General features: G+C 37.8%; 1 protein-coding gene across 29 annotated transcripts in view; it reads right to left on the bottom strand.

The window, feature by feature from the left end:
* cast (calpastatin) overlaps window positions 1-20,586 on the bottom strand; it is a 53,112-nt gene extending 32,526 nt beyond the window's left edge. For 7 of the 29 annotated variants that reach the window (XM_053240252.1, XM_053240251.1, XM_053240260.1 and 4 more), the window contains exon 1: window positions 10,140-10,358. In XM_053240252.1, coding sequence (XP_053096227.1) covers window positions 10,140-10,244 — 105 coding nt within the window. In that variant the 5' untranslated portion in view covers window positions 10,245-10,358. Of the gene's footprint in view, window positions 1-10,139; window positions 10,360-15,456; window positions 15,526-17,584; window positions 17,783-20,440 lie in introns of those variants that run through there. The other 22 variants (XM_053240243.1, XM_053240254.1, XM_053240264.1 and 19 more) reach the window with 13 other exon arrangements.
* Window positions 20,587-21,772: the final 1,186 nt, after the last annotated feature.

Raw genomic sequence — 21,772 nt, 5'->3', positions numbered from 1 at the left:
GAGAGAAAAGAGAGAGAGAGAGAGAGAGAGGGGTCACTCGAGGAAAAACAAACAGTATGCACCACAGACTTAAAGGAAGCTCATTAATAAAGACAAAACAGAAGGACTAAGACAGGAAAGGTACTGTGAGATGTTAATAATACAACTTTAAGCACTTGCATCTTTGAAAGCAAGCCTAAACAAGGCTGATGAAAATGTGCCAGCATTTATACAAGAGGAATTCAAGGCTGTCTTCAACAGCAAAGCATGATTTAACTCACAGCTTGAGTACTTCCGTGTTTCTGACACAAAAGCTTGCCTGAGCATGTACACACAATCCATTTCCTGTGACAACACTGCCACCTGGTGTGTGACAGGAAAACATGCAGGAGCTCATTTTTCAATCAAAAAGATCTAAATGTTCAATAACATTACATTCACTCATTCATTTATTTTCCTGGGCAGGTCTGTGGTGGATTCAGAGTCTACTCCAGGAACACCCCTGAGGTGGGAATACACCCTGAATTGAACACAAGTCCATCCACACATTCACACAAATATTCTAACACATCTAGGAGCAATTTTGTGTCACCAGTCCACCCACTGGCATGTTTTGGGATGTCATCGGTGTCTAGCTAACAAAACAAAACATGTGTCTACAGAAATGGAATGATGCAACACTGAATCAGTGATGAGGTATCAGGAATCATATAACTCATATGATTCATATACATACATCGATCAGCCCTAACATTAAAACTACCTGCCTAATATTGTGTAGGTCCCCCTTGTGCCACCAAAACATCTTTGACCCGTCGAGTCATGGACTCCACAAGACCTCTGAAGGTGTGCTGTGGTATCAGGCACCAAGACGTTAGCAGCAGTTCATTTAAGTCCTGTAAGTTGTGAGGTGAGGCCCTCATGGATCGGACTTGTTTGTTCAGCACATCCCACAGATGCTCAATCAGATTGAGATCTGGGCAATTTGAAGGCCATATCAGCACCATCAACACTTTATCATGTTCCTCAAACCATTCCTGAATAATTTTTGCAGTGTGGCAGGGCTCATTATCCTGCTGAAACAGGCCACTTCCATTAGGGAATACTGTTGCCATGAAGGAGTGTACTCGGTCTGCAACAATGTTTAAGTAGGTGATGCATGTCAAAGTAACATCCACATGAATGCCAAGAGCCAAGGTTTCCCAGCAGAACATTACCCAGAGCATCACACTGCCTCCGCCAGCTTACCTTCTTCCCATAGTGCATCCTGGTGCCGTCTCTTCCCCAGGTAAGCGATGCACACACACCCGGCCTTCCATTTGATGTAAAAGAAAATGTGATTCATCAGACCTGGCCACCTTCTTTCATTGCTTCATGGTCCAGTTCTGATGCTCACATGCCCATTGTAGGTGCTTCCAGCGGTGGACAGGGGTCAGCATGGGCACTCTGACCGGTCTGCAGCTACACAGCAAGCTGCGATGCACTGTGTGTTCTGACACCTTTCACCCATAGCCAGCATTAACTAAGACTAGACCAGACTGACTAGCCTTTGCTCGGCCCACGTGCATCAGTGAGCCTTGATCCTGTTGCCGGTTCACCGGTTGCCTTTCCATGGACCACGTTTGGTAGGTACTAACCATTGCATACCACCACCACCACCACCATAACACCCCACAAGACCTGCTGATTTGGACATGCTCTGACCCAGTCGTCTAGCCATCACAATTTGGCCCTTGTCAAAGTTGCTCAGATCCTTACGCTTACCCATTTTTCCTGCCTCCAACACATCAACTTTGAGAACTGACTGTTCACTACTGCCTAATATATCCCACTGCTTGACAGGTGCCATTATAACGAGATAATCAATGTTATTCACTTCACCTGTCAGTGGTTATAACGTTATGGCTGATCGGTGTATAACCTGTTCAGGCATGAACTGAAAAAAGAGAATAACAAAAGCATGCTGATTAATTAAGATGAAATCAAGGAGCGCCTTGTCACGCATTTCAAGCTGTTAAGATTTCCAAGATGATTCAATCACACTTAATTAGCATTTCTATACAGTATGTCAGCATGATTGTGAATCGAACAGTGAGGACCTGTTTATTAAACACACGCATGACATGTAGAACAGGCTTTACCAGCAGTGTGTGAGTGCATGTGTGTTTTCATGCACCATAAAAGTGAAATGTTACCAAGCCCTGCTTTATTACTTCACATGCGTTTTTATTCTACATCATTACTCTAACAGTATACTGTACAGTCTGATATTTTTGCATGTCTCTACTGTTTGTTGAGTAATTATTCATTTTAATTTGTATTTCATATTTATTTATATTTGTCTGATTTACCCAATCCATTATTTCTATTTTATCTTAATTTTTTAGAATTTCTATATCATTTTTATTTTCTTAATTTTCTGCTCCTTCACTTACATTGTTTTTAATTGACCTTTTTTACTTTGTAAAGCACATTGAGCTGCTTTTTAATGTATGAAAGGGGCTATATAAATAAAGTTATTATTATTATTACTATTATTATTATTATTATTATTATTATTATTCCTGGGACAGGCTCTGGATCCCACACAACCCTGACCAGGATAAAGCAGTTACCGGAACTGTGTTACGTGAAAACATAAATTAAGATAATTAAAAAGTATAATTGTGCAACCCTGCTACTATCTATTCCTCTAGCTAGAGCTTCAGTCAAAAGCTACTTTATCACTTCTTACTGCAGGGATTATTTCAGTAGCACAGAGCTGCATGACTTTGATGACACACATGCAGATGCATACAGTCATAAATGGACAGCCATGTTGCACACTATACATGCACCATATACAAGTTGAATGAAAATGAAATACACACTCTTCCTAACCAGGATATGCACCATAATACAGCCGCATAGCTCTGCTTGTTATGTGAACAAACTGGAATGCGTCCAAATACCACAGACTCACATCAGAGCCTTCCAAACTAACCTAATATGGAAGACACCAACACCACCATTAAGCTTTATATGATAGCAGATACCACTAATTACCCTATTATACCTAGTAATTGTCCTTATACTTCTGTAGGGTAATAAGGAGGTGACTGAAGGGGTGTGCACTTATAGGGCATGCTCCAGGAGGGCTTCAGATCAAGTGTGGGCAAAACAGTCACTTGGCAACCCTTGGCAACTCTTATCTTTTGACATGCAAGTATGCAGCCACCACCTATTTACACAGTTTGAACCAATCAGAAGTGGGACGATGACTTCAGCACGAACTGAAGAGAAGCGAAGAGAGAATGCTTGCTCTGTTCCTGGACAGTGTCTGCTGCACGTCAGCTCTGAAACCAGGTACAAATGAAATATCAGTATCAAGGATTCCTTATGGATAGCACTTTTCATAGATTTTGTTTCAGTTATGGAAACTTCTTTGATCGACATGTTCATCTATTTTCACTTTGCTTTACGGGTTCATGCATCACCTACAATGCTGTTCGACTACCTGCTGATAGTGGTGCTCTTGTTTTATATCTACCTAAAGAGAACAATCCAGGAACACTTTTAATCTATCCAGCATCAACTTTCATGCTAACACCACCATGAACACCATCGCGCTTGTCATCTTGTAGATCGCTAACTAGGGAGTAGAGATTCTACTGTAACTCAGCACAACTGCATCGTTGCGTTCTTGAGTGCAATGTTTGCACCAACGTCTCCACTACTTCTACACTGGACTTCTCATTAATATGATGTCAAACATTGCTGGAAAATGGTGACTGAATAGTTGACTGAAAAGCTCTTGCACTTTTTTTTAGGAGCTACCAGTGAAACCTGACCGTTATCCCTTATGTTTGAGATTATTGACATTTTTTCTCCAATTAATCTCCATTATAACTGCACTAAGAATGATCCTGGGTGACGTCTCACAGGAATAATAATTTTAAAAAATACAAAATCAACCAAAAAATTAGCACCAGAATCCCTAAGTATCACACTCTCACCACAATAAGCATTCTTTAGCTCAGTTGTACAAGCCATACATAAATAGTCTCATATACCAAAATAACAGAATAAGGCCATTTTTTTTTTTTTTTAAAATTAAATATACAAATCAAATTGGAACTATGTTATCTATTATCAACTGAATTTACAATTGTACAATTTTGCCTTCAAACGTGGTTCTGGTGCTTGTGTGAGTGGCATCAAATTAGCTGAGAAATAAAAGATTAGACCTATTATCAATTTTTTGCAAATAACAGTGTGTCATACAGTGTCAAGAAACTGTAATAGCATTGTGGTCAGTGTGTAGTGATGCTAAACTTGAAGCTATAAGCTTTCTTACTCGTTAGTAACGTTAGCCTCTTAGCTCAAGTGCAAACCATAAAAAGCAAATTCTGATTTTGGCTGAATGATTACATTTGGAATAATGTTGACATTTTTTTTTTTTTTTTATCAGAGACTGTTTTATCAGGCCAAAGTTTAAAACACTTTATTTTGCATGTGGCCATGAGCTGTGATGCATCACGCTGTCAGACACAGAAGGACCTGGGAAGCTGACACCACCCCAAAAATACACAGAAGCTTTGAGAGTCATTAAAGTGTTACCTTTGAACACAAGAGTGAATATAGATGCATATGCAAACTTCACTGACATACACAATAAAACCCCACAGTTTCAATATAATACATGTAATCTATTGCCTAACACCTAACTGTTTGCACACACACTTCCATGGCACCTTACTACACAGAAAAAATGTGATAAGGTGATTGGGTTTGTCTGATAACTGTGTGTTCAGATTTTACAATTTTGCACATAAAAATATATCTGTTTAGCACCTGGTTATATTTAACACTAGGGACTTGTTGTGCATTCTGATCTCTGTCCAGCAGTCAGTGGTGACACAGTGTGAGTCCACATTTCCAGCCAATCATACCACCATCAGAGGTCATATATTAATATGATGCACAATAAAATGGCTCTGTGCGTGTAAAAGCACATGGATATTTTAAGGCCCTGTAAGTGGTCACAAATAGCACCTGCAGTTACTCAGCACTGAACTATCCAGTGTGACCAGACTGGAGCGAATAGACATATACAGTAGATACACCAGAGAACCGTGTGGACATACTTAAACATTTCCTTTGTTGTTTTTTTGTTTGCAAAACTATAACACCAATGAGATGATGAAGTCACCAGGAAATTGTCTTATGTTAGCTTACCCTTGTCATAAAGTCTCAACTAGCTCATATTTAAGATTATTTAAAGAAGCTAGCCTTCTGTAGGGTTAATAATGGTCTTGCACACTCTAAGAACTGTAAAATATAATAATATTAAATACATATGTTAAATACATAAATATAAAACTATTTCTACAGTAATAGTATCATCCTCCTAAATTCAACACAAGGTTTTTTTTTTTTTCACAGACAGTCATACAAGACAGCGCCTTAAAACAATCTGAATCAAGGACTGAATTTTTTGTGAAGTTCACGTTTTTGGCATGTTAATTCAACAAGCAAATTTAAAGTGTGATAAATTAGCCTACAGCTCATGTACACATTGCAATTTCATGACCTTAATTTAGTATGTCATGGCTACACAAACTGTGTGCACAATCAACTTATATAAAAAGTAAAACACAAAATAATAAAGTGTGCTGGATCAAGTGCTATTTTATAAGCTGCTGAGTAAAGACATTGGAAGCCATATTGTTAAATGAAACCTATGTTGCAGTGTTTAACGTGATAATTACGATGACTATTCGTGCGACAATATATTGGTAATATATTAGACTTCTAGTCAAGAAAATTCTGGCAACCCTGGATTATTAAAATTACACACATGTAAGTTTAATAATCTGAACGACTCAGAAAAACAACTTAGGCAGCTACATAACCCGACTCTGAATACGAGGAAATATTCCTACTGTAAATAAATGAATATGACCCATAATGGGAATTATTTTACAAGCTACAATGTCAGCTTACAAGTTCAGAATCTTTTACAAGCTAAAAAAAGGCTATTTTATGCAACTTCACTGCATATATCTGCCGTAAAAAACAAATTCCGAGCATTGAACCATAACCATGTAAATCTAAATAATTTTAAATGAAGAAATATTGTTGGAGTGGTAGTGTTAGACAGATCTTGAGCATAATGTTTGTGACGGGTTCCCAGGAGAATTAAATCACTGGGTGCGAGCAGTTTGTGCTCAAGCAGAGCCAAGGAATGTGTTTGTATTTGTGCAGTGTTTAGAAGTGAGCTAAGAGACACTGAGCTGAGAAATCTGACAGTTTTGCTCAGTCGGAAGCTGAGACTAGAGAACACAAACACACGCAAACAGACCAATAATATAAAACTACGATGAAACATTTGCTTTTTTTAAGGCAAATCAGATAGAGCCTTAGGTTTCATATCCCACTAACATTAGTTTGTTTGCGCAGATCAATAGTGCGGCGTTGTTGGAGCACAAGGAAGTAAATGTCAGTGTTCAGCAGTATTCAGAGTTCAACAAACTCATGTGGCAACATGCTATACTGACGCAAATTTATTGTAACATGAGCAACATGAGCTCAGAATCGAATCGCGGACCCTAGATACGAGTAGTGGCAAATTTGATTTACATATTGATTCGTATTTCCTTTTCCCAAAAGACATTGGGCCTAGAAATAGCTCTACACCTTTGCCGTTATAAAATCCACATACAAATTAGAAATGCTCACATGTCCTACCATTCCCACCCCAAATGCTAAAAAATATCTACAGATAATGCTTGGTGAGTGAAAACAACAGCTCTTACCCAGGATGTTGTTCCTGATGATTATCAGTCATCGACAACGCGTGACTCTGACTCAATTAAATCAATAAAACGTACTTTACTTATAGCTGTACAGAAGCAGATTTCTGAACTGAAACAAAACACGCTCTCTGTTGCAACCAATCGCAATCCACGATAGCAGATGTAGCTAGCAAATCAATTAAAATCAATTAGCTAACATCATAAAGCACGAGCCTAGTAGCCTAAGTGCATGACTATGCTCATGTGCATTTTTTCTGTCCACTATTTAAACAATGGAAACATAAAAAGAGCTAAATAAAATGTTCCCTGATGCCCCTGATTGATTCATATTAAGTAGGTTATTCATTTCGGTATGAGTTTTGGTTCAACAAATCATCAACATCATCTTGTGAGAATAGAAATTGGGGTGTAATGATACACTCTAGTCACGATTCGAATCACGTTACTGCATTCTCGATTCGATTCTATTAATTTCTCAGAAAATTGGAACTAAATTTGAACAAATTTTGTTTCTGTATAATAAACAATGCAAAAGAATGTGCATTTTTCTCTGTATAAAATTAAACCAATCAAAAATTGCTACAAACTGAGGTATAATATTGTAACTGTAAACAAAATGTACTAAAGGTTCACCATATCTTAAAAATAAATAAACAAGTGTATAAATTTTATAATAAGTATATACATTTATTTTGATTGAACAAACATAGTGTCTGGCCTGGAGACTTTGAAAATGATCGCCTGAAACATAATGAGCTCCGTAGCAGAAATAGAGCTCCAAATCGGCTAAAATGCTCGATTTCCGCAGCCTCTTTCTTGGACAGCGTAGAAAGCTACTGAAGAGCTTTTTGCAACTGTTATAATGTAGTCATGTAACCATAAAACATATAATGCGTGTTGTCATTGCAATCCGGAGCTATCGGGCAAACGGTCACTTCAGAAGTGCAGATGATTCCTGTGTCGGTAATGGGAATCTCGCAGGCTCTCCATGAAAGAACATGACCAGGTGACCAGCATGTTCTCTAGTGTTCAAAGAGTGCAATTGCATTACATGCATAATTAATAGAATGCTGATATCGAACACTGCAATGCATTGTGTCATGATATATATATATACATATATATATATATATATATATATATATATATATATATATATACACACACTCATAAATTCATAATGTCCTTTTGGGGTCATTTGGGGACCCCCTGCTCTAACAGTTACACAGATGATACAATAAGGAGCCAAACTCCAAACATAGTTCCCTGGACCTAATTTTCAAGGTCTGTTACATGCTTTAATAACCTTCCCTTTTGCTCATGTCTGAACGATTATATCAAAAATTATACAGGTGTTCACTGTACTATTCAGATTCTCTCAAGCAATGTTAACTTCTAGGTGGGGCCACTGATCTGTTTTATTTTTTAGACCAGAAGAATGGCTGAGAGCAAGTCACACTGACTCTGCCTGCTCATATAGGAGACTAAAGGTCATGGCAGCCCAGCCCTGCTCCTGACACACACCTAACACCTCTGGTCTGAATATTAGAAATAAAATAATCCATTAAACTCAATCACACAGCTTTGTTCTAAGTGCATAAGCTTGATTATATTCACAGGGCTGGTGCACATGTAACATTGCTTGTTCTGTTATTTTGTTGACAGCAGTGCCTGATGTTTAACAGATGTCAGAGTGCACACCTCAACACAACTCAACTCACACATACCAGAGACCCAAGTAGGAGAGCCAAAATAATAGGAAAAAAAAAAACAATAAAGAGAAACAACCTTTGTCAAATTCTGTGTGTCTGAGACAACATGTTTGAGGAGTTACAGCTGCAGGAAGCCCCTTGGTGATAAGGGACCCCTACATGAACATGTGTGTGCAGCTGAAACCAGTTTAAAAAAAAAGTTAATAACTAAAACTATTCCCAAAACAATTTCATAACCTGAAATAAAGTAAAATAATAACATTGGATCAAAAGTTATCACTAAAGCTAAGCCTGAAAATATTGCTTCCGAAAACAAAGTAAAGTAAAATATAAAGCAGATGTGTATTTGTTTCTGTTTTCATTTTTCTCCACAACATATACGTGACTTGAGATAGAATATTAAATAAACATGTAACATTATTAAAACTGTCCCATTTATTGCCGTACTAATTTGCTAATAGATTTGTTTATTAATTTCATTTATGTACGATGTATGAAATTGTACTGCAGACTGAAATTATGCATTCATTAATTCATTTACAAAAATATTATTAATTTTGCACTTTATTTCTCTTTTAATATCTATTTTTTCTCCTAAACACCTTTATAAAAATATCTTGCTCTATTAATATACATGTGCAAACTGGAAAGCCCAACATCACTCCTCTTCCCTATTACTTTTTAAATAGTTAATGACTCTGAAACTAAATAAAAGAAAAAAATAAATAAGCATATGTGAATTCAAATTTTATTTTCATTTGAGATATGTAACAAAATATCTTAACATAACATTTAAACATAAAAATGCAACTTTCTTTTTTTAAAAATGTCTCATGTACTTGCTTTTTATTAATTTTTGATTCATTTCTTTATAATTTAACCTTTTTTAACAGTGTTAGGATTGTGTTAGAATTGTTACGCAGGCTTTAAATATGACACTTTCTGTCTCTTTTAATGACTGTTTCTGGGAAAACAGCAAAGAGTGGAATATATATATATATATATATATATATATATATATATATATATATATATATATATATATATATTTTTTTTTTTTTTTTTTTAAATATATATTTTAACATTTTTCTGTAACATGCAGGAAGGAAGGAAGGTAGAAATCATATTCAAATTAAACTTACAAATCAATAAATCACAGTACTTCCACAAGGACAAGAAGATTATTGTCCTAATAAACCAAAAACGCTCTTTTTCCTCCACATACCACTTTTTCACATTTTTGCAAACATTAAATTTGCACAATCAGCAGAAAGCCACACTCCTGCAAACAAGCAAGGTACTTAAATCACAGAATATAAGTCACTGCTGTTAGACGTGACTCTGGAAAAGTTTCTGTGCACAAATCTGGAAAGTTTTCCCAGCAATCTCATCACATTCCATTACTCCTCCTCTTCAAGTCTTGGCCCAGAGCCAGAACTCTCTCCCTTTCACCCTGCCCTTTTTGTGATTGTGTAAATACGTAACCGAAATGCAATAACACCAAGATTAACACAGGTAGGAAATCTGTACTGTTCACTTTAACCAAACACAAACACACACACGTGCACTGTGTACTGACCCAGAGATCAAGCACACACACACACCCATACACTCACACATGTCCACCATGCACTGCACTCCTTACTCAGACCTCACAGACATTATATCCAGTAAGAGTGACCTGTTGCTCCACAGCGACATCCTCCAGGGCCGAAGAATCCTGCGGGCGCCGTAACCAGCTGAAAACCTGCCCCATATTTGCTGCCGGCCTGCTGTCTCAGAGTGTGTGTGTGATTGTGTGTGAGTGAGTGTTTCCCTGCAAACTTTTCTCACACTGTGTACCGCCTCTCAGGAAGACAGCATGTTCCAGACACTGGAAGAAGAGGGAGGAGAGGAAAGGGAAAGAGGAGGGCTCAGAGTGAGCAGTGGGTGGGGCCATGCCTCTGAAATAGCACACATACAGGAGGGGGTGTATATGTGGTGGGCTAAATTAGGAACCGTACTGAAGTGCTGCCAAGAATAAGAATCATATCTTTGATGTTTTTGAAAGATAGACAGACAGAAAGAATTAAATAATCAAATAATAATTCAATAATTTTGGATAATTTTGATAAAAGCATGTATAATTATTGGTACGGTTTGGTAAGGTGGCATGTCTCTTGCCATAGTGAAACAAAGTTTGCTATAGATGTAACATTTTGTGGATGTTTATTGCACAATTCAGTGGGGAAGAAACATTTCCCCTCACCAACATGCCTAAAAAGCTCAAAATAAAACTGAAACCTTTTAAAAGATTTTCCCCTCACACAGTTACAAGAATTGTCTAAAAGCACAGGCTGCACAAAATGCACTCTCAGAGAATGTGAAGAGCCGAACAGTGAGAAGAAAGCTGACAGTGTCCTCTTGTGTGAACGTGGGTGTGAACTCTTACCTCCCATTCCTGTCCTCTGACAAGAGGTCATTTTCTCTAACATGACCAAACAGACTAGCAACAAAAGTGCATCGTCTAGAAACCTGCTTCATAATGCCGCCATAAATCTCTAATAAAAGCCCATCTGCAACTTATATAACTGGGAGCAAAGTCCTAGTGTATTGTGCCATTTATCCATGCAGATATCTTCTGGGTGGAGGAACATATATTTGCACGGCATGAACAATCTGAATACAGTGTGTATGCTGCTTAATAATGGGAGTTCACCAGATTGTAACTGAATATTCCACTAGTTTAGTATGATATTTATTAACACTGATTATACCACAGTGCTGCTGAATGCGTCATTCTGATTGGTCGGAGCTTTCGACAAAAGTCCCAGCTGCAAGGTTTATATTAATGCACTTGCTGTAATAGTAGAACGACATGACATGCGTTTATCGGTACTGTTGCGGAAAGTCTGTAAAACGGGTTAGTTCCTGTTATCACTTACGTTATTACAGCTATAAACATTCATTCCTTACTAGCCTCTGTATTTCTCTTTCTTTTCAGAACAAAAACCTGCAGCTTGCCATGTTTCCAAGAAACCAGAACCAGAAAAAAGAAGACTTTCCAGTGGCATAAAACCTACTGACCTTTACAAAATGCTGACAATGGAGACTCCTTCCCCAAAATTAAGTTAAAACTAAAAAATGTCCAAAAAAAGTCAATTAAATATGTTTCTTTGTTAAATAACAACCATCTGTTTATTATTACTAGGTGTTGATTATGTGGCACATCCACTATAGACGTCCCTGTGAATTAGCTGTTACTATAGAGATTCTAATGTATTAAAAGGAGCGTATTATTATTAGAGCCGTTGTTATAGAAAACGAATCATCTTCTGACCAATCAGAAGCAAGAATTCGAATGCACTGTGGTATAAGAAGCCAATATCGAATCAAGGAACTCCAAGGACCCATAAGATTCACGTTCCTCAGTCTTTTAACTACTTACGCTGTCAATTTTAGTGTAGTTACGAACAATTCATATCTGTAACTCCAGCAAAGGCATCTGTTAATCTAGCACTGACAACGAGATTTAAAGGAATGAGGTTTGACTTCTCTATGTTTTCATTTACACACTTGAGAGACCAGTATTCATGAAACAAAGACCATCCCACACCCAGACACCGCATGCCTGCTGAAGACAGCAGACATCAGGCATGAAGCAGATAAATGGATAGGGGTAGACACACCTAAATGCAGCTCAACGGGCCTGCTAAACCTGCTGAAGCACCTCAAGAACAAACCTCTTTCCTGGCATCCACGTATAATGAGCTTTTAGAACGTTATTTATGGTCTTATCATTTTTATTTCTCCATGGGTGTGCATGTGTGTGCACACATGAGCATATTTACAATGTGTCTGTAAATAGATGTGTAAGAGTATATACAGTATGTGGTAATGACCTGCCCTGTGCCCTGTGTGTATGTGAGTGTCACTGAAAGAGGAGCTACTGCATGTACAGGGTAATTTTAGTCGCACACAGGACATGAGTACAGTCACGGGACGCGGCAGAACCATAAGTGTCCACAAGCAAACCTACACACACTCACACACATGCGCAGATTTAACATTACACCCAAAGCCAGGATCAGAAAACATAAGCCATACGAATGTGATGATCAGAGACTAAATGCTAAGGTCTAGGTCCCAAGGAAAATGTTTTTAACCAGTGTTTCAGTTCAGTTGCATTAACAGGAAGTCACTTAAGATTCACTGCAGCTTGGTTTGGCAGCTAGCTTCTCTGAAGCGTGAGGCATAGTCAGGAGTGTAAAATGCTGTATCGGCTGATGAGAGCTGCAGCAGCGATTGAACAGGCCATGAGAAGACGTACGTTTTATTACATGAGCCAACATACTAGGAATGTGCCACTATCTGCATCTGTATCTTTTTAGTACCTGTATCTGAGTTCACATTTAAACATGAAGTGGGTGTGGCCTAGAGGTTTTTTTTCCCTAAAATGCCAGCTGTGTCAGCATGGTCTGTGAATTCCGGCTCTTAATAAGGATGAATGACTGAAAACTGTACACTTATGTTAATCAATGTGATCTTTCTTTGTCCCGCAAGCTTCGTAAGAGACCGCTGGCTCAATCACACCTACATGAAAATAAAAAAATTCCTGCATGTGCCATTTTTTCAGTGCGTTTCAGTGAGTTGCGCAGGATCCCAGCCCCTATGCACACCTCCAGCTTCAGCCAGATGTCCGGTGAAACTTTCTGGCAAGCTGTATTTGTATCTATTTAAAATACATGATCAGTTCATTCCAAATAATGTATTTGTATTCAGTTAGATCTCTACAATATACTACATTGTGCACAATTTAGTTTGCGTTCATCACCACTAGGAATACTCATGATCGTGAAACTCAACAAAGTCTATTAGATGACTGTTAAATGTTTATTTATTTTTTTTATCTTTGTCTTCTAGTTTGTATATCATATTAGTCAAAATTGCAATGTTTAACTCTCTTTAACTCTTATATGCAAAATCTGTTTTACAACTGACAGCAAAATATAAATAATTTAATTCATGAATATTTAAAAAGTGATTGCATTAGTCTGCCATTTCTATTCCATGAATTTAGAAGTTTAAATGGAAGTGCATGTTTTAAAGGGGGCGTGGTATAGGGTGGTAGTGTTAAAAAATCTAGAAGTTTTAAACATTGTTCAGAAATTATATGGAAGTTTGATGCAGGGGCCTAAAAAGGGGTTTAAGATAAACATCCGTGTAAGCCGAGTCTGAATACAGAAACGTTTCCCAGTGTAAATACTGATGTACATACTTTAGAATAAAGATCTACTTGTAATAAGCTCAAACGGTGACACATGTTTTCTCTCTTTCTCCCCACAGAAGGCAGGGTGTGAGATCCAGTTCAAAAGTTCAGAGTTAACCATGGTCAGCGGTGTTGGACCGAATGCTGCCAAATTTGTTAAATAGGTGCAGACATGAATAGAGTCACACGACGTCATCCAGTCTCTGACAATGAGCTGTTTATAGCTGTTATAAGTCATAACAGGAACTACTTTGTCTCACAAAAATATAATATAACTATAAAAGGATAAAAGGTACAGTATAATGTGTTGTATTTTAATAAATAATAAGATGGCATATTGCTGTGGTATAAGAGAAATAAAACATGTGATGTTACATGACCGGTCAGACCACATCACCCCAACGCATTGTTAGCTGTTTTCCTATGACAGCACACCACATTGTGTTTTATTACTTACATGGCATAAAGTCAGGAGAAATACTGTCATTACAGTAATGCTTCAGGAACAAATACACAACTTGAAGCAACACAGATTTACCGCCACATACGGTACGGATATCCTGAGCAATTTATTTCAACAATGAGGGTCAATGAAAGTCAGTCGGGGCTTTTTCTAGGTTGCCCCACATGAGAGCCGGGGGAAAAAATACAGTCAGGAAAAAATATAGTAGCCCAAAGGCAGGGCTTCATCAGAGTAGCTTTAAATAATAGTCTATAGACAATTTTTAGAAAATATTTCTTTCCGATTTAAATGAACTTTGCTCTTACAAATATAATTTGCATATGAGATACTGTATAAACCCAAGAGGCATTTCTGGTTTGGGCTGCCTACTGTTTGTATTTAATGTCTACTTAGTTTTTTTCTCTTTTTATGCCTGAGGCACTAGGTGGTAAAGCATTATGTTTTCAGGTTGCCTCTACATCCGTGCGTCCTTCTCGTTTGGGGGATATCTCAAGAACGAGTGGCTGAATGTTTGATTTATATGGAACTACCACTGTAACCAGTCGATGAATTGATTAGATTTTGGAATAACTTCATGTCAGACTGTATTACACCACCCCATTGTTGATTATTTTCCTATAACAGCATGTACAGACGTATTTTATTCTTTCTTCCGTGAGTTTCCTCCATGCAATAACAAAGTTCTAACAAAGAGGGTTCTAAATCTTTAAAAATATCCTCCTACTGCTTCTGTAACTCATAACTATGAATCATTGTTGTTTTATTCTGGCTTGACAGAAGACAGGCTGTCACAGGCATGTTTTTCCTCATGACTCTGACTTTTAAAAGTCATACCAGTTTTCAGGGTTTGGCCATAATGTTAATGACTAAATCTGTGGGAATTAATGTTAATGACTTGTGCGAATTGTAACATATGCAAGTACTCTTGCATACTTAAGTCTATTGTTGAGAGAGAGTGTCACAATTTTCTAATGGTAGTTTTCTCACCGTGGTTTTAACAATTTTACTGACGTTGATTCCTGAAATATCAAACCTTCAACCAAATACTGCTCTGTCAGATATCCGTCAGATATTGTACACTAGATGGAGACAAAAATTCTAATAAAATAATGTTACTAGTATTGACTCTAAAAACCTCTTAGCTGATTATTTAATTATCTTTTGGTAATTATCATGGCTTTGTGAACAATCAGCAGGATTAGAGATTGGTTACTGTGTGGTGAGTGACATCTCTTACACACATTAATATGTTCACACCTGAAACCGTGATGTATTTCTAAAACGGCCAGCCTGATCTCCACCTGGAGCTGAAACTTGCGATGTGTGCTAGGAACAGAGAGAGAAATGTAGAGCATGATAAACAAAAGAGAGGAGCAGGAAGAACAAGAAAGAGATAAGAAATTCTTACAATTCCAGCAACCTGTTTATCATGAAAAATTCACATACATTTAAATGACTGAGGGTGATGTTTGGATTTCGTTAAATGTCATGCTAATGGACTCATAATGCAAATTGAGTTGGCAAATGTGAGAATATCTTCTCCTTAAGGGTAAAAATAACATGTTCTTATCTTTCTAATCCACTGCAATATGCAACAGGCCTGTGCATGGGTTTAATACAAATAATGCAAGAATGAGATTTCATCTGAAATTCATATGCATTTAAATGACTTAGCATTGGATTTTGTTAGATATAATACTAAAAATGTTGTCATACTTATTGAGTTGGCAAGAATGACAACATTAACTTAAGCAAAAAAAAAAATTAATAGACTTATTATTAGACTCGACTTATTTGAAGACATTTACAAATAATGTGTCTGTTATGCTAAGCTTTAAAATGCCAATGTGATCTTCCTTAAACGTTCAAACCCTGTTTATATTACTCCATTCATTAACCACTTCCTCATCATAAACCCTGAGCTGCGGTCTATGAGGTCTGTAGATATTTACAGCACTTGACATATTATAGTCTAGTAAGTAGGCTATTAAATTCCACTGTATCTGGTGCAGATAAGTCGGTTCTCACAATGAATGGGTTACAACAAACTAAAATGTCTTTCATAACCCTACAAACCCAGACTTCAAGTGATTGTTGCTTCTGGGTATTCCGCAATATAACACTTTAACCCTTGCGTTCTGGGTGTACTGTTTAAGGATCATACTGAGCAGCTGCGGCAGAAAATAATATTTGAAATGACTAAACTGGAATACGTCTATGTTGTTGGGAAACAGTAAAGACACAAAACAACTTTTCATGCCTGAGGTTTCTCTGCTGTTTCATGTCTGAGGATCCTCCTGTAACTTTTGTACATTTAATATGTATCTTTGACCTGCAAACATGGACGTAGTTTACCTTTAAACAAGATTTAAGATAAACAGACTGCAATTCATTCTTAGAGTAAATCTTACTCTAAAGGTATACTACGTGCAGCTAGGTAAAAGCTGCCACCCCAGAGACAGTCAAATGTACTATTTAGTGCCTTTTTTTTTTCTCTGAGTGTGTGTAATCAGGCATGAGTACATACAACAAAGAGTTAATTCACCTTTTTTTCAGATTTTTCTGCACCTTTATTTTAATGTTTTATTCTGGGGACATAATGAACCTATAAAACCTGTGCACAAATATATGAAACTATAAAGGAGTGTATAGCACATGGTCCAGAAATTAAATGTGTCCTTTTTCATGTTCAGTAGAGAAAAAAAAAGGCATGCATATTAAATTTCATGTTGAAACAAACAAAACAAACAAACAAACAAACAATCAAACAAAATCATTGCACATTAAGGAGCCTAAAACTCAAGTGTTTAAGCACATTGAGTTTCATATTGAAACAAACAAACAATCAAACAAACAAAAAAACCTTGCAGACTAAAAAAAATTAACCCGGGTCATTCTGAATAGAACGCAAGGGTTAAGCACGCGCTTTGTTGGACCGGAAGTAGTGATAGGCTATATTAAAAAAAATGTTCCAGTGGATTCCAGATGTGTTGCCAGATTGGAAAGAATACCTTTCGTTCCTTACTCGCCCTATATGCAGAGTACACAGGAAATGTAACATTTACAGGAATGAAGAATGTACGACATATTCACGTCGGATATAAAGTGCACTCTATAAACTACAGGAAATAAAGTGTCACTGTGAATGCATGAATAAGAGCTAACACTTACATACACACATATATGAATGAGAATCCGGTTCCGAAAGTTTGCAGTTTCCAGCCTATGCGATGAGTCCACGTTTACGACTTGAGAATTTGTTCTATCTTGAACGCTGCATGCTATGAAGCTACACGCCCTGTTTAACGAGACGTTAGTTTTCCTCCGCGGCTTTTCTCAGAGTTTAAAGCCCCAAAGCTGAAGTGTCAGGGTGGAAAGTACTTACAGAGGCAATCCAGTAAGCAGCGTACGCCATGAAGCCGAGTGACAGCGACCCTGGACAGGCAGATGCACTCTTCCACCGCCAGACTGGAGCACAAGTAAACTTCCACTTGTGCCACTCCCGTCAGTGTGCAGATAATTATCCAGTGCACTCCAGTGGATTAATGCAATCCTCCTCTTATCCCTGACTTATCTACTCCCCTGTCCCTCCGGTCAAACTGACACTGTAGCCTGCTTTTGCCCTGTAGTTAAGTTTTACTTGCCCTCACTACCTTCTTTTCTATTGTCAGGTTGCGCAAGAACCTGGCTGCACTATGGGAGTGTGAGTTTATAGTCATAACCCACCTTCCTGAAATACTCTGACAGCTCACTCACATACACTGCAACACTACAACACCTCACCCTTACAATACCTGTATACTACAGTACCTGCATGCATGGCTTTGACGGTCTGCAGGCCAAAAACATGCTAAATCTATGCACATGATAAAAAAAACACACACACAAACACCTATTTTGAACATTGACCCATCCATTTTCTCTACCGCTTATCCTACACAGGGTCACGGGCGGCCTGGAGCCTATCGCAGGGAACTCAGGGCACAACGCAGGGGACCCCCTGGACGGGGTGCCAACCCACTGCAGGGCACAGTTACACACACATTCACACACTACGGACAATTTGAAAATGTCAGTCAGCCTACAGCGCATGTCTTTGGACTGGGGGAGGAAGCCAGAGTACCCGGAGGAAACCCCCGAAGCACGGGGAGAACATGCAAACTCTGCACACGCAGGGCGGAGGCAGGATTCAAGGCCCCACCCCTGGAGGGGCGAGGCAAGCATGCTAACCACTAAGCCACCATGCACCCAACAAGTCCCCCACCCGCCCCACCCATTTTGAAAAAATGTTGCTAAATTATCTTACACTAAATCTAATCTGTGTGATACCTGTGATTAGTCAGGTGTGGGTGATAGGACAAAAATTCATAATCTTGAGACTTGAAGACATTTTACAAAATACTTGATGCGTATTCCGAACAGCAGTAGTTCAGTGGTTTAGGTGCTGGATTAGTGCTCAGAAGGTCAGAGGTTCACGCTGCCACTGTTAGGCCCTTGAGCAAGGCCCTTAACTCACTGTATCATGGCTGGGCCCAGCTTCCTATGAAACTGGGTTATGCAAAGTGAAAACTTTTGTTGTACTGTAATGTATATATGACAAATAAAGGCCTTCTTCTTCTTCTTCTAAATTCTAATAAATAAATGGTAACATTTTTAAAGGTTCAGCACAAAATGTTAACATCTGCATCTAATCAGAGTCTGTAACTGCTATTTAAAAAAAAAAAGAATTAGAAAAAAAGATATAACAACACCTGCAATATCCCAGAAGTGTATTATGACATAAATAATGACAGTATTAATATTATATCATGTTGCCCAGCACTATATAATACATCCACAGAAAATTCCCTACTGTACTCATACATTATTCATGCTGTATTGAAATGTTGAACTAACTCCTACAGTGATAAAGTTTAATTCACTCTTACAGCATTAACATATTTATTATTAAATTCCCCATCACTGCTGCATTCAGTGTTTGACCTGTACAGTGTTGAAGTGACTCATCCCTGTTGAAGTAAACCCATACTGTTTATTTAGCTCTTGTGCAATCGGTCCCGAAGAAACCCTTAAGGCATTACAACCTTACAATATTCATATATAGAACCCTGTAACTAGATATTTTCTCTGAAAGGGTTCTACATGGCACACTTTTAGCTTCTTAAAAGTAAAAATAAATAACTACATACACTTAATACAGGAACGGAGAGAAAAGAGGAGAAAAGAAAACATTTTTTGGTACAAAAATCTTTAAGGAATAAAACGCTCGGTGGAGTGGTGTGATTGTTATCACACTGAAGTTGATTATTTTCCAATTACAGCATGTACCAAAGTGTTTTATTCCTCTTAAACCACAAAAATCCTCCAGCAGTTGCAAATCAGGATTTAAAAAAAAATCAGTCTACAGTTACGGTCCATTTAATGATGTGGAATGTGGAACAAGTTATTTGTTGTTATTACTTAAAACTGAAAACATTAGCTTCTTTTTTTCTCTCTTTTTAAGGTAATCTGACAAAAATGCAGCTTGTCGTGTTACTGAGAAACTAAATACCACAACATTCTCCATCCTAGGAGACTTTCCCATGGTGGAAAACCTTGAACAGCTTTACCTCTGACTATTACAAAGCACTGACACTGGAGACTCCTTCCATAAAAGTTGAATAAACATCTCCTCACCATATCACTGATTATACTAGAAACGATAACGTATTAAAACAAGCACATTAAGATACACCTGTGATTTGTATCGCAGCCAGCACTGTTGTCAGAGCTGCCGTCATAGAAGATTAAGCAACACCTTCTGACCAATCAGATTCGAGCTGATCACTGTTATAACAATACCGAAAATACTTCATAATTGTGACATATTTATTACAATACTGTTATTATATTTTTCACTTTGCCCAGTCCTCATACTACTGCGCTGAATTAACTCATGCAGTGTTGAATTAACCCCCACAAACATTTACAGTGTGGAATGAACCCTAACCATATTATATTAGCACAGACAGGGTTGACAAGTATAGTCATAGTAAATTAATTAACTCTGATCACACTGAATTAAGAGCTACAGTCTGGAATGATTAAAGTTAATTCAAAACAAGACATGTTCATTCAGCTCTGTGGATGTTTCTGCATGTACACTGTGGTTACACATTGGGAAAGCTGTAGTGCAATGAGTTAAAACAGTCTACTGAACGTGCCTGGAGTTCCTGAATGTGTGCGCCATTCAATTACATACCTCGCTGGACTTTTTCTTTCGTCCGTGAGACCTTTTTCTGCCTGGCATGTCTGCGTAGTAGTCTTTCAGAGCTCCCTCGCTTGAATCTGCACTTTCTGGAGGGGGCTATGTGGCATGCTTTGCTTGCTCCTCCTGCTTAAAGTATGCGGTTTATTGAACTGAGTCAGTGCCAGAGGCAAACCTGATTAAAAAAAAAGAAAGAGTGAAGGAATGAGCAAACAGTGCCAACACTCTGTGCATGTGCATTTTTCCTTCGCAACTGCATACACATACTGTGGATTTGTACATATTCTACGTGTTATATAGTGATTTGCACTGGAATGTTTTTTTACAGATGGCTATGAGGCTCTTTTCAGGCCATAGGAAAAAAAACTGTTAGAACAATGGGATAGATACGTCATATGAAAACAAAGCCACTCCTCAACCCCCTACAAGTCTTGAAGTTTTACTAAAAATACAATTTAACAAGCATGAAACCATATGCTTCTCCCACTGTCTTCTCATCTATGTGGCCCATACTCCCACTTTTGGCCTGACTCCATCCAAACTTATAGCTGGTAATGACTCATTAGGTGTGTCGTACAAACTCGCCTTCTCTCTTCTGACTACAAAGCCTAACATTCATTTAATCTCACTGCAGAATGTTTGACTTTTCTGTTCACTTCCCTAGAACCTCCCAAAAATGATGAATAGATTGGAGGATTGCTCAATATTTACACCACCAGCATGACAAATTAGAAAAGGTGTGAGCTCAAGAATTGTGTTGCATTTCAGGAGGTAAAGCAGATATTCCTATGAAGTGTTGCACAGTTTACAGTAAATGTGCTCATAACATGCCGCGTCATTACAACTGAATATTGCAATCTTGAATTTCTGCAGAAAATAACACTAACACAGGAAGTAAGCCAAGTAAGCCCTAGTGAATGCCATATTAAAATCACATCCTAGGATTATCCGCTCCCTTTGGCACCAGGTTCCCTGTTTTACATTTACATTTTAGTTCCCTTCATTGTTAGACTTTTAAGTAAAAGTTTGGGTAACGTATTAAAAATCTTGCAAAATTAAAAACTGAAGTATGGAACAAAAAAATTTACTTAAGGGAAAATAAGGGAAAACTTCAGTATTCAAGAGTATAAGCAAATATGTAAACTGTGACTAAAGAGCTATTTATGCCAGATTCTGCATGATTAGCTAGCTTGCTAAACTATCAGTGATAAGGAAAATATTCTGTTTACTCAAACAAACCAAGAATTTGGCTAGCTGCTTAGCTAACATGTAATAACCCTTTTGGAATGAATGCTAAGGCACATTAGCAATGAGAAAAAAACCTTA

The sequence above is a fragment of the Pangasianodon hypophthalmus genome, chromosome 15 (genome assembly GCF_027358585.1).
Source record: "Pangasianodon hypophthalmus isolate fPanHyp1 chromosome 15, fPanHyp1.pri, whole genome shotgun sequence".
Classification (NCBI taxonomy): Eukaryota; Metazoa; Chordata; class Actinopteri; order Siluriformes; family Pangasiidae; genus Pangasianodon; species Pangasianodon hypophthalmus.
This window is presented reverse-complemented; position numbering and strand designations above follow the sequence as displayed.